We start from the raw sequence: 13526 nt of genomic DNA, 5'->3' as shown, positions 1-13526 counted from the left end.
ATGTACCAGGCATTCAATATATATTGAATTTATCTATATTACCATTCAATGTAAGTTTCATTGTCCAATTTTTACAGAAAAAAAAAGAAGAAAGATTTATCTTAGAGAGTTTAAGTAGCTGGCCAAATATTATACAGCTAATATGAGCTGCTACTGGGACCTAAATCCAGGTCCTTCCAACATGAAAGCCCATGATGTTCCATTATGCTGCACTAAGAAACTAACAATGCCTGGTACCTAGTAAACACTCAATAAATATTAGTTTCCTTCCATCATCATGGCATTTTGACATCGTTTCCCGGTCTCCTGCTAGATTTGCATTCAATAATGTAGTCGCTATTAGCCAAAATAAGAAGCATGTTATTAATAGCAACTCTCATATAAAATCTGGAGTTTTCACTTCATCGTGTATTAAAATATAAAGAAAAGTTTCTGGTGCCCTTTTTGGCCACTCTGGAAACAAAAATATAAACTGAGAGAGCCTGATGTCAAAGCCAGGGAAGGTTCTTGATTGGCAAGTATGTGATCCTGGGGACCATCCCATACATTCCCGGTGTATTCTCAACCAGTGACAAGGGGACCTGCTGGTGGTGCAATGGCAGATGGCAGATGGGAATGAGAGAGGACTGCTCAACGGAGGAGAGAGGCATGGCAGAGGCAGCCAAGAGGCATGGCGCTTGCGAACAAAGCTGTAGCTTAAAAAGAGAAGAGGCTGTACCTTCACAGCCACGCTCGATCTGTCCGCTGCGGTACAAGGCATCATTGATGAGGTCAGGGAGGCGCCCATTCAAGTCTACTGATGCCAGACAGCCTTGAAAGCCGTCCCGGGAGGCCACGAGCTTCGGGAGGTTGCTGTACATGCTTTGGGCCAGGCCGGCCATGTAGAGGTCACCTAGAAATGAAGTAGGTAGCAAGAGAGACTGAGTGAAGGATATGGCCTCCAAGAACTGAAGCCAGTGAACTTTAGGCTATTGGTCACATACCGATAACACATACCGATCAAACTGAGTGATGACTAATTTCTAAGTTGCAACATGAGAAAACCAACATTTCCTTGGTGTCGCTCATTTCATGAATGTTATCTCACAAACTTTAGTCATCACTTCAATTCTATGAAGTAGGTATTGTCCCCATGACATGATGAAGATTAACAACATTTTCATAAAATAGCCACGTATTAAGTACTTTTCATGTGCTTGCTACCAATAATCTTCTGAGGGTTTCAATAGGTATGCCATCACAACTTCTAACAACCCATAAAGAGAGTGACAATTCTTGTTCTAATTTTTCCAAAAAAAGACATATAAACAGAATAAGGCTAAGAAATTTCTACCAAACTCATACAGGGAGTAAATGACTCAGGTGAAATTTCAAAGACTGGACTTTTTTAAAATTATAAACCCTCTCACATTTTGAAATTTATCACCTCCTCAGTCCTCACAGCAAGACATTCCTGGGGTTGTCAGAAAAAGAAACCATCCTCTTAAAAGTGTGGCATGCAGACTGGATAAGGTATACTATGGTCTAACTCAACATTGTTTAAAACAGGTTACCTGTGATGGATTAAAAATGCACAGCGTTCCTAACTGTGGTTTGTCTCTGGAAACAGTGCTTCTAGTGTAAGAAATAATCTAAGAAGAATAAACTTCCTTCCAGGGTTTACCTTTCAAATCCAGATTTTTGGCACCATTGATAACTTGGGTGACCACCTTGGTGTCCACTTTCAGGCTGTGGGTGTTACTGTTGTCCCTGGTGATGACCACATTGTGCCACTGGTTGTCATTCAGGGGCCGGTCGCTGTTGCCTTTGATCACGTTGGGGCCATTTCCAAGATCAAACACGTAGTGTATGTACCTGTGAGGGACAAGCACCATCCATGACTTGTGGCTCCCTGAAGTGGGTAATGGCAATAGGTGTCACAGGTTCAGGGGACAAGACTTCCCCATGCTGAACTGGTGCAACGGAGCCATAGGTAAGGACTGACTTACCCTACAAGAATAGCCAATACTATTCTATCACACTCTATTCTCATCAAGTGAATTTTTTAACACTATAGAGTGATACTATCCAGAGGCATCATTTAACCTTGATCAGTCATGGATCTGGTTTTGTTTTAGTTTGACTATTTTCCAATATGTTATAGCAAAATGTCATGAAGAAAGGAAAGTTTTAAAAAGTTTTATGAACTAATGGTAAAGTTGGAAATATCTCTATTTCATTTCTTGGTATAAATTTGGTGATTGCAGTTAGTACTACTAAAGAGATGGATACAACACACTCTAGTGCTAATTTGTAAAAATAGAATTTCTTTCCTTTGTTGTTTTTTGTTGTTCTTTGTTTAATTTTGGAACTGGAGATTTAGCCCAGAAGTGTTGTACCTCTCAGCTATAATCGCAGCCCTTTTAATCTTATTTATTTATTTATTTATTTATTTATTTATTTATTGCAGTACTGAGGATGGAACCCAGGGGCATTCTTTCTACCTCCAAGCTACACCCCCAGCCCTACTTTTTATTCTTTTTTTTTTCTTTTTGGTGGTACTGGGGTTTCTGGAAACCCTTCTACCTCTGGGCTACACTCCCAGACCTATTTTTATATTTTTAATTGGAAACAGGGTCTCTTAAACCAGCGAGGCTAGCTTCGAACCTGCGCAATCCTCCTCTCTCTGCCTCCCAAGCGTGGGGATTACAAGTGTGCGCCACCATGCCCGGCTATTCTTTATTTTGAAACAGGGTCTCACTGAGCTGCAAAGGGCCTCACTAAGGAGCTGAGGCTATTCAAGAACCATGATACTCCTTTCTCAGCCTCCCAAATGCTGGGATTACAAGCATATGCCATCATGCCTGGATCCTTTTTATAAAAAAAAAAATGTATTTCTTATCTTTGAAACAAGTTAAGTTGTTGAGGATCTTGCTAAGTTTCTGAGGCTGTCCTCTGTAGTTTTAACTGACTATACTTCATAGTAAAAAGCCTAAGATTTAATGAAAGATCTTTAAATAAACAAAGGAATCTCTCCCCTTCCATCTTCAATCATTTCGTGGATATTTAAAATCAACAAGGATGCTAGCACATATCTAGAAGAGAGGCGAGAGAGTAGAAAGGACAGTTTTTTTTTTTTATGTCTACACATAGGGCTTGAATGAAGATACCCAGATCAACCATGTGTTCCCTTCTACCTACCCTTTGACTAGCTCAACTGCAATGAAGTCATTGCCATCACCACTATTGAAGAGAATAAAGCCATCAGCAGAGGTGGTTTTGAACTGAAAGAAGAGGTGCATGGAGGTATAGGCCTGGAGGGTGGCCAGGCTCAGGTAGCTGCTTTTGGTCTTGAAGGTGACTGGGTCAGCAATGATGTTCCTCAGCCCAAAACGCGCCTTCAGCTCACAGTAATCGATGTCACCATTTTTGCACAAGTCAATGTAGAGCAAGCCATTAAACATAAGGCTCTGCAGGTGCCCAATAAAACTGGAGGGAACAACGGAGATGTAACGTTTCTCAGTCATGATACCAGTTTCAATATTGTGGAACTCCAGGCGGGTATGGTCTCCCACCATTGTACCTGTGAAAAGCAGAAATGAGGAAGCAACAAAGAAAGTTATGTTTTGCAACAGGACTTGTCCCGTGTCTTTGAGGTATAGATTGTTTCCACACAAAACATTCAATTTTCTGGATCCAGTTGCAGAAAACAAAATACTCAGGACCTCGTCAAAGAGCTGAGTACTAACTGAGCCCAAGTTATATGCCCTGTCTCCAAACTCTTATTCAGCTGCTCAGAATGCCTCTTCATATAAAGGAAAAGGTGAGATTATGTCTACTCCAAGTTAAAAGATAAAACTCTTTCATTTTCTATATTCAGTAAAACAGCTGTGTACTAATGCACACTATAAAAATGTTTGTTGCCCTAACTCTTGTAAAGGCAACAAGAGTTATCAGCATCATCATTGTTGAAGAGAATGAGGCCATCCATTGAGGTGGCCTGGATCTAAAAGAAGAGATACATAGAGGTAAAGAAAGAAAGAAAGAGAGAGAGAGAGAGAGAGAGAGAGAGAGAGAGAGAGAGAGAGAGAGAGAAAGAGAGAAAGAAAAAGAAAAAGAAAAGAGTAGACTTGATCAGCAAGAAGATAAAAGCCCAGAGTTCTTGGAGACTATGCAACAGCCAGAGAGATTGGGCCTGCCTGGAGAGAAGGCTAACACAAAAGACAACCTGCACTCACATGTTCTAAAACAACAAAGTACCTAATATAAACACCTAATGTCAGTGTGGCTATAGCTATGTGTCAGGCATGAAAACTGGGGCTAGAAAATGAAAAGTAGGAAGAGTCAGCAGCCAACATGCATGGGGTCAGATGAACTGCACTATGACAATGCCGGTCATCATGCTAATTCATACTGTACAGAAAAAACATAATAAGTACTAAGAAGTGAGAATGGAGTGGGGGCATGGTAGTGCATGCCTCTAATTCCATGACTTGGGAGGCTGAAACAGGAGGATTACAGGTTTGATGCCAGTCTCGGCAACTTAGCAAGACCTTGTTTCAAAATAAAAAGGGCTAGAGAGTGTGGCTCAGAGGTAGACTGACCCTAGTACCCCCCCCACACACACACACACACAAGTGAGAATGATAACCCAAAAGGATGGATCCTTGGGTTCAGAAAGGAATTTAAAGAGGTAATTTTCCATTTAACTGGGGGCTCTTAGGGAAATTCTGGACAAATTGACGTACAGGATGGAGGGCTTAGGAAATTCGGCTCATTAGACAATCAAGGCAAAAACCTAAGGTGTGGGGCTTGAAAGAGATGCTAGCGTGAGCAGGAACTGGAAGCTGACAAGGGAATTCAGGAGCTGAGCCAGGCATGCAGACCTCAGACCCATGGGGCTGGCTCAGAGGGACAGCTTCAGCTCTAAGTCTGGGAGGCAAAGGTGGAAAAGCAACAGTGACACCAAGATAGAAGAAAAACTGGCTTTAAAGAGTTTCCCTTATCCATATCAAAGTCAATCAGGAAGCCAAGCATGGGTAAGAGAGAGGGGGAGGGAAGGGGCTAGAGATTGGGTAGGGGCTGATTGGGTGATGCATGCATCTATATCTCCACAAGTTTTTTTATCCCAATGAGATGTATGACTAGAATGCACCAATAAAAATTTATTAAAAAAGAAAAAAGAAAGAAATAATAAAAAAGAAAAAGAAAAAGGAAACCGGCTTCATTGCTTGTTAAGGAAACTCACGCCTTTATGTATGAGAATTGATTTTTCTTAATAATTCTACTGTACTTAGCAAAACATGAAAAATATTGCTTAAACTAATAATCTATGTATCCCCTAATCCATATTAGTAACTGAGACTCCTTCACCCATCTCCCCTCAGTTCTGTCTGTTGACTCAACCTCCCTTCCACCCTCAAGGCAAATAGATGCACACCTCTGAGGAGCTGCTTTTAAATCTGGCAGGACAGAGAAGTTTCACTGTGAAAGATAACAAAGTAAAAACAGGACTACAGACTATTTCCCATTGGCAAAATACTATGCCAAGCACCCCATAACAATAGTCATTCATGATCACAATAAGACTGAAGGTAGGTATCACTGAGAGGTAGGAGCATTTACAAAAGGTAAGTAGTTTGATTAAGATTCAAAAAGGTGGTAAATAGTGGACTTTTACATTAAGCCCAGATGTGTAAATTTCAAAGTTCACATCTTTAATTGTACATCATATACTGTCTTTGCAGAAAAACTCTTGTTCTTTAAGTCACTGTCCAAGAAAAACAGTAGCCAGAATTTAACTGGTAAAACATCCATGCAGAAGTTGCTCTAATGAGCTCACACGTATTCCCCGTGGCCAAGCATCATAATGCCATTCTATCTAACTCAAGGCCAATATATTCCGGCACCTTCCCTAAAGCAGCCTTATTGCTTTGGCTCCTACTCACACATCTGTTTCCATATCTCACCAGTGGCCAATAAGCCGTCTACAGACCAATCCTCAGAGTGGTGGAGGACATAAAGCTATAAAATTTTTTTTAGCAGATTCAAGCTGTAACTTCCCATGAGACCACAGAAGAGAGTGGATGGGAACACCAACTCAAAAGCTATATTGCCTGGATTGGCATTTCGGCTCTGCAAGTTCTTAACTGGCTACCTTGGGAGAATTACCTAACATTTTATGTCTCAGTTCTCATTTGTGAAAGAGGTCTGAAGTTGTCAGGGTTAAATATATCTATATCTATATCTATATCTATATCTATATATAAAGTACCAAGAATAGCACCTAGGACCTAAATCATTAGCTACTACTAATCATGTATTTTTGTTTGTTTGTTTGTTTGTTTGTTTGTTTGTTTTGGTGGTGGTGGTACTGGGGTTCCTGGAAGCCCTTCTACCTCCGGGCTACACTCCCAGACGTATTTTTTACTTTTTATTTGGAAACAGGTTCTCTTAAGCCAGCACATCTGGCTTCGAACCTGCACGATCCTCCTGTCTCTGCCTCCCAAGCGTGGGGATTACAAGCGTGCGCCACCACGCCCAGCTATCATGTAGCATTTTTGTTCCCTTCTGATGAAATGTTTTAAACATTTTCCAGTTATTTTACTTATATTTTATTTTCTCTCCTTTATTAGAGTGCAAGCTCTTTTAAAGAAAAAGCCACTTTTAGTGTCTTCTATTTGTCTCTTAGTGTCCAACAGAGGGGCCATAATCCAGCAAGCATCCCTCACAGCAGGAAGAGCTTGTATTTGAGACATTTGCTTTGTGGTCAGTGTTTGAATCATCATTTCTTCATTTCTACATAAGTTTCCTGATCACCATTAAGGCTTAGCAAATAATAATAATAATAATAATAATAATAATAATAATAATAATAATACTGAGAACAACAGAGAGGAAGTAACTTAACTTCCCAAAACTCTCAGACAAAAGGAGAGAAGTTAAAAAGATGAAGGTCCTATTACTCTGAAATTCATTATGATGTATAATTATAATGCACCAATAAAAGTATATTAAAAATTAACATTTTGTAAAGTTGCAATAAAGGACTCTCATATTTTGCTTACAATTCTCCAAATATTCTGATCTCAAAACCTTTTCTCCATGATATCAGTATTCTTGAAAAGTATGTGCTATAAAATGCTTTATTTAAAAAAAAAAGATTTTGGAGCCAAATACATTTGACAAATACTACATATTTAAATATTAATGAATAGCAGAGTACAATACCTTATTAAAGGCTCCTCATATGTCTTGCAATACAAGTTTTATTTTTTGACCTAACATTTCACAAATCCATTTTATCAATATTTATTAACACAAGGAACAAGGTTTTAATGAAAAAAATTTGAAAAATTGCTTTTTTTTACAGCTTGAATGAGGGAGGGAGAAATCAACTTGGATCAGAATAGTGAGAAGAGGGGTGAACTTTAGTACCAGCATGAAATACTGAGTGCAGTGGGTGGTTCCTGCAGCACCAGGTCCTTGTGTGGAGGAATGTAACCCAAGTGAGGTATTCTTTTAATTTACCTATAATAATAGAAATCCAGCCTGATCGATCAATCAATCCTTATTAACTGTCAACTGAACTTAATACTTTTCCAAGAATACAATTATACTATAATAAATGAAAAATACCAGGTTGGAGAATATTTTTTTTCTTTGCTTTTGATTTCTTATGAGTCTGGCCTATTCTTTGCATCATTCCCACAAACTAGTTGAAAATTTGGCACACCGGGGACCTTAAGCAGCATGAACAGGATTACTAAATAAGCCAATAAGACGCCACTTAATAGCCTGGGGACTGGGGAGTAGTATTTTAGTTTCATTGCCTGATTTTATGACTTCCATGAACTAAAATTAAAACTCCCAAACCCCTTATCACTGTTAAAAAGCAACCCAAGGTTTGCTCACAAGCAAAATAACTCTTTTCCTCTCCCATATTTCTTTATCTTTCTGGTTGCTTTCTTCCATCAGCAGCAAAGGAGAGGGTAAGGCTCAAAGTGAAAGAGTTTAATTTCAAATACCAAATTACTGGATGATTTGGGCATTCCACAGCCTAGCCCTGCTTTCTAATTATCCGTGGTGACAGAAAGTACAATTTACAATTACCTTTATTCCAAATGTTCCACAAAAGAATAATGATTGAGAGAGGGAATTACAGGACCTTCAGTTCTGCAGTTCTTTATACAGGTACTTGCAGGGCATTTTTCAAGGGAAATTAAAGGGCTGTGCTGCTGGGAGAGCTTGGAGTGAGGGTGCCATCTAGTGGCTACTATTCAAAACATCCTCTGACTCCTTGGAATTACTTAGCTGAGCTGGTGGGCCCCTTGTCTGCACGTATACCTCATGGTGCTTTCTTGAATAACTGATTGTGCAGGTTGACTGCACTTTCTAAATACTACGCCCACTTTTGCATCACATTCTTAATGTCCATTTCATAAAGTGAAGTTATCCTTCAGGCATCTAGACTAGTCATAATACTTGTACTACTAAGTAATAATGTTCATAGGTCATTGTAGCGAGTACTGCATAGTCAATGTGGTTCTGTTTGCCTTGGTTTCTCAGGAGGGGAGAGAGTTAGTGTTGTAGTCTAGCTCCTGAAATGTATTCTCTCCTCACCCCCACCTGCTATATTTTCCCCCTTACACTGAAATATGAATTATTTTCTTAGGATTGGTTATAAAATATAGAAAGCAGTGTGATGTTGTAGTACCATGATGCCATGGATTTTAGGAATAACTACACAACTCTAAGTTTATCTTCCCCTCCTGCAAAATGATAATAAAAACACTGATTTTGCATGACACTGTTAAATTTTAGAAGATTAAAGGAGCTGATACGTGTGAGACCTCTAACATTGTACCTAATGCCAAATGGATATATGCTAGATGTTTCTCCTCTATCCACAGACTGTCCATATATATATATATATATATATATATATATATATATATATATACACACAGTCCTGCACACATGCATGCCTCACTATAATTCCTAATTCTAGAAGTGCAGAAAATCAGCCTCATGAATATAAAATTAAATTACAGGACCTGAAATCATAGAACACTTATTCTGGAAAGAGCCTTAGAAATAAGAGAACTTTTAAGCTTGAAAATTAGAAAAATGAAGGAAAAAAAAAGTTTAGTGTATCTGTCCCAAAGGCTTAAAGCAATTTACTGGCAGTGATTGTGTTAAATCCCAAGGCTTCTGACTAACCTGGCTGTCTTATTCACAGAAGACACCGCAGAGCTACTAAGCTATGGCTTAGGTTCCTGACTGCATATAACAAGGCCCAGGAATGGTAACTTCCTCAACATCCTGGAGAGTGCTAATGTCAGGGCTGAAATCAGATGCCAGCAGTGTTCCACATAATACCTGCTACTGCCCTAAGTTCTCTTTTGTTATATGGATAAGAATATGATATGCCTACTCTATACTTCTCTAAAGTATGGGAGTGTAGACATACAGAGTGCAACATGTAAGACGGCACTTGAACATGTCCTCCCGCCTCACCCCACACCTCACCAATTACACCCACCCAGCAAATTCTTGTGAAGATCTATCCTCATAAACCACTTCTAATTTCTCTACCCCAACTTCATACTTTCTCTTCTGATTGAAAATTATTATCTCACCCATCCAAATCAGAATATCTTGATATATTCTTGTCTAATGGTCAAATACCAGAGTCCTATATAACCTACCAGTTTGGTTCACTCTTGAGGAAACAGGTAGCCTCTGTTTTTACCTTTTAATTTTATAATTCTAGCATGCTGCGGACACACAGTAGGCTCTCAGGATATACTCATGGGCTATGTGGAACTCGTCCATGTGTATGGATTCATTTCCTTCCTAAATATAAATCTTACCCAGCAGGAAATTTGCCTGCTTGTACATTACCATATTCTCAGTTCTTCCTAAAACAGGGCTTGGTTAAAAAAAAGGATAGTAAATCATGTAACAATGATTGAGTAAATGAATAGTTAATTAAACAAACCTAATTAGGCACTATCTAGGTCTGATGCACTGTCCTAGCTATTTATATTTTTATATGTAAATAGCTATTTATATTCTTTTTATATATGTCCTAGCTATTTAATTTCTCCTAGATTGCCCATCTTCCCCAACTAAAGAGGGACTCATTTACTAAGAGAAGGAACTGACACATGGAAGATGATTGATAAATGATTTTAAATTACTGAATAACAGCAGGATCTGTAGAACCCTACCATGCACTCTGTATCTAAGGAGAAAGTCTCATAAGATATAGTTGCAGTAGTGTGTCCATTCTACAATACAGAACTATGAAAATACACAAGAAGACTATTTTCTTAATCTTGCCTAAACTTGTCCACAGAGAATGTGACTTGCAACTTCTATTTAGCAAAACAGAGGTTTTGAAGATGGAATGGTAGGGAAGTCTCTGCCAGCAAAGAGAGAATTCATCACAATTACACTCACCTTCGGCCACATCGTCATCCACAGTCAACTTAAGACTTTTTCCTCTCCGCACCACCCGGACAGTGTGCCACTCGTTGTCGTTGAGCTTCTGCCCCGCATACAGGGTCTCAGGTCCTTTGCCTAAGGATGGCGGTAAGTGGCAAAGTTAGAATCCATTCTCAAAGTACAGCTCATGGCATCAGGGTTGTAAAAGCCACACTGGAGCACATCACCCAGTAATAGTCAAGGAATTCTATCCCTCCGATAGCTCATCCTACCTTCATGGATCCAATAGGATCTACCACAATAGTCCCCAGAAGCAAAGGCCTCAATTAATACATAAAGGATAATCACAAAGTAACAAATAAGTAAGTGCCCTCCTTCATCTACAAATACAAGGCTTTTACATGTCAATGGCACTAAGAGAACATGTACAGAAATCAAGAGTCAGCTGTCAGTCTTAGAATTCAAGTGAATTTATTGAAGATAAAAAATTTATCATACTTGCTTGTAAGAATTACTTGGTTACCTGGGCATAGTACACCAGTATGGCTTTTTGAGAATATCCACCAATTGGATGAGAAGAGAACTGTGCAACATATGCTACCTTAACTTGACATTGCTATTAACCCATGGTGGTGTCAGCATTCAGTGACAGTAGAAATCACAATAGTAAACCTCAGAGACATGATGCCAGGCTTTAAGCCCTTTTATCCATAAAGCTCCTGAAGGGAATGTGTGGGCCCCCAGACTTATCATTGTCCATCATCCTCCAAAGAGATCCAAAGAGTTAAAAGACAAAATAACTTGAAATTCCAAAGATGAATGTCTTTAGATCAAAAGAATATTTTGTATAAAGTGCCAATAAAGAAGGAAAGAAGCTAAGTCATCTCAAGAGATCCATGTTTAATATGATCAAGGTGAAATTTAAACATACTCTATGAAGGATCGGGAGCAACATGGAATAAGGGTGTTTAAGTGAAAAAGACAGAAAGATAGGGAGAAACTGAGGCATTAAAATGATCCAGTTAGCAAGGGGAAAAGCTGTCATGTTACCCAAGATGTGTGTTATCATTGAACTAAGATGTACATTTAAAATTAAAGACTGCATAGAACCAGAAGACTTAGACCAAATTTCTTCTTTCTAATTGTATAGTTGTGCCTTTGCAAAAGGACACTGATAGCATTTTTCTAGATTAATCAACCAACATCTGGAAAGCCCTGTCTCTGAAAATGACTTAAAATAATCAAATATGTAAGTGGCTCATATATCCCTCTAGATGTAATGCATCTGAGATACTTCAGCCAACTGAGTACTTGGCTTCCCCATACCCTGGTGCACAGGACCATGCACACAGTAAATGCTTTAATTAGCATGTTCTGAATAATGAATATATATATATATATATATATAGTTTTTATTTGATAATCACTAAGGTCAATACATTTTTATCTAAGTAACATTAGAAACTTTATTGTGATCTTTCACTAGCTACTTTCCCCTTTTTTTATTGCAAAAAAAAAAAAACCTGAAGATAGTATATACTGTCCAGGAAAGAAAATTGCTATATCCTGGATAGAAATCTCTAAGTAATTTTAAACTGTACTTTTTAATTATAAGCAATTAGTATCCCTATTTCTGTGGGTTATAAGAGTTAGGGTATTAGTTGGAAGAAAGTCTCTTGAAAAATTAACAGACTTCTAAGATGAAATGGTTTCATTTTAATTATGATATATGCAGCAATTAATTTTTTTGTATTTTAAAATCTTCAGGATATACTCATACCTCAAGTGCAACCCTAATCAATAAGAATCCTAAGCAGTCCGTGAAAGAAACATAGTGGACCCAATGCCCCTAAAGGGAGTACTGACACCATGAAACCATTCAAGGAATCTTAGGTGAAAAATAATTCTATAATAACCCATTTTATATTAATTCTTAGCTTCTTAGTTTGTGAGCATATTTTCCTTTAATACCTAACATTTATATATCAAAGTGGGATTGTCCCTACATTTCAACTCATTAGATGACTCTGTTTATTATCTCCTTACATTCAAGTCTAAGATTGATGTAAACAGTCGCCTTTACAACTGCAAACTAAGAGGGCATTGAAAGAAAATAGACTACATCATGTGGCTACTTTTTTTAACAAGAACAGATGTTCTTTGAACAAACAAATCTGCCTTTGTGTTTTTATGCTTTTATCTTCTTTATTCTATATGCAAATGCTTCAATAAGAAAGAAGAAAGTAAAGAAGACTGTGGGGAATATTGGTGGTGGAGGCAGAACTATTACAGATACAAGCTATTTAAAACTTCTATACGGTGGCATCTGTTCTTTTGGAAAATTTTTGCACATTGTTAAATTTTTATGATTGGGGACAAGATAAGAGGGAGAACGATTAACACAAACACAGTAAGATTGGGGATACTGCCATACAACTGGCATATTAGATACAGAGTTGTAAAACAAGCATTGTATCAGCCCAAGGTATTTTAAATGCTGCTAATATATCATGGGTACTTCACATATCCTATACATTGAAAATATTCATGGTGGTGAGATTTAAACACAAATATTTAACAGTTCATTTGACTCTAAATACTTTAGAATGTGATGGCTAAAACCTGAAAAAAAATATTGAAAATATTGCATGCCCTACTATTTAGTTACATTTGGTATCTCTAACCCTAATCAATTTCATTGACTGGATAAAAAGATTCACACCCACCTCATTAAAATGGTAGGCAACATCATTTAGTATTCAACTTTAAGCAATAAATAAAAAAAATCTCAGTGAACTTCCACAAAACTCTCAACCCCTAGAAGTAAAGAATTAATGATACTGATCCTTAATCAAGCCAAAGGTCAACTTTTCTACCAGAGAAAAAGAGATTTTTTAAGTGTAGCTGAAAACCTAGGCAAATAGAAGGAACAAAGCTAACTGTGGCCCAGACATATGCCTAGAGTGATAGTGATAGAAGAGGCAGACACATGTTGAACGCTGAAGCACACACATTTATGTTTGCAAAACAGAAGAATATAGTCAAGGGAAGATTTCCTCTGGTAAATGCAAGCTAAAAGCCCATGAGCCAGCAGA

The 13526-nt window shown here is 38.1% G+C and overlaps 1 protein-coding gene across 14 annotated transcripts in view; it reads right to left on the bottom strand.

Moving 5' to 3' along the window:
• NRXN3 (neurexin 3) overlaps window positions 1-13526 on the bottom strand; it is a gene marked incomplete at both ends in the record, with an annotated part of 1617361 nt that overhangs the window by 873811 nt on the left and 730024 nt on the right. For all 14 annotated transcript variants that reach the window (XM_080707448.1, XM_080707461.1, XM_080707458.1 and 11 more), the window contains 4 exons: window positions 719-892; window positions 1664-1854; window positions 3181-3562; window positions 10447-10566. In XM_080707448.1, the coding sequence (XP_080563574.1) occupies window positions 719-892; window positions 1664-1854; window positions 3181-3562; window positions 10447-10566 (867 nt within the window). The remainder of the gene's footprint in view (window positions 1-718; window positions 893-1663; window positions 1855-3180; window positions 3563-10446; window positions 10567-13526) is intronic.

Source organism: Muscardinus avellanarius (assembly GCF_963383645.1).
Source record: "Muscardinus avellanarius genome assembly, chromosome: 12".
NCBI lineage: Eukaryota > Metazoa > Chordata > Mammalia > Rodentia > Gliridae > Muscardinus > Muscardinus avellanarius.
This window is presented reverse-complemented; position numbering and strand designations above follow the sequence as displayed.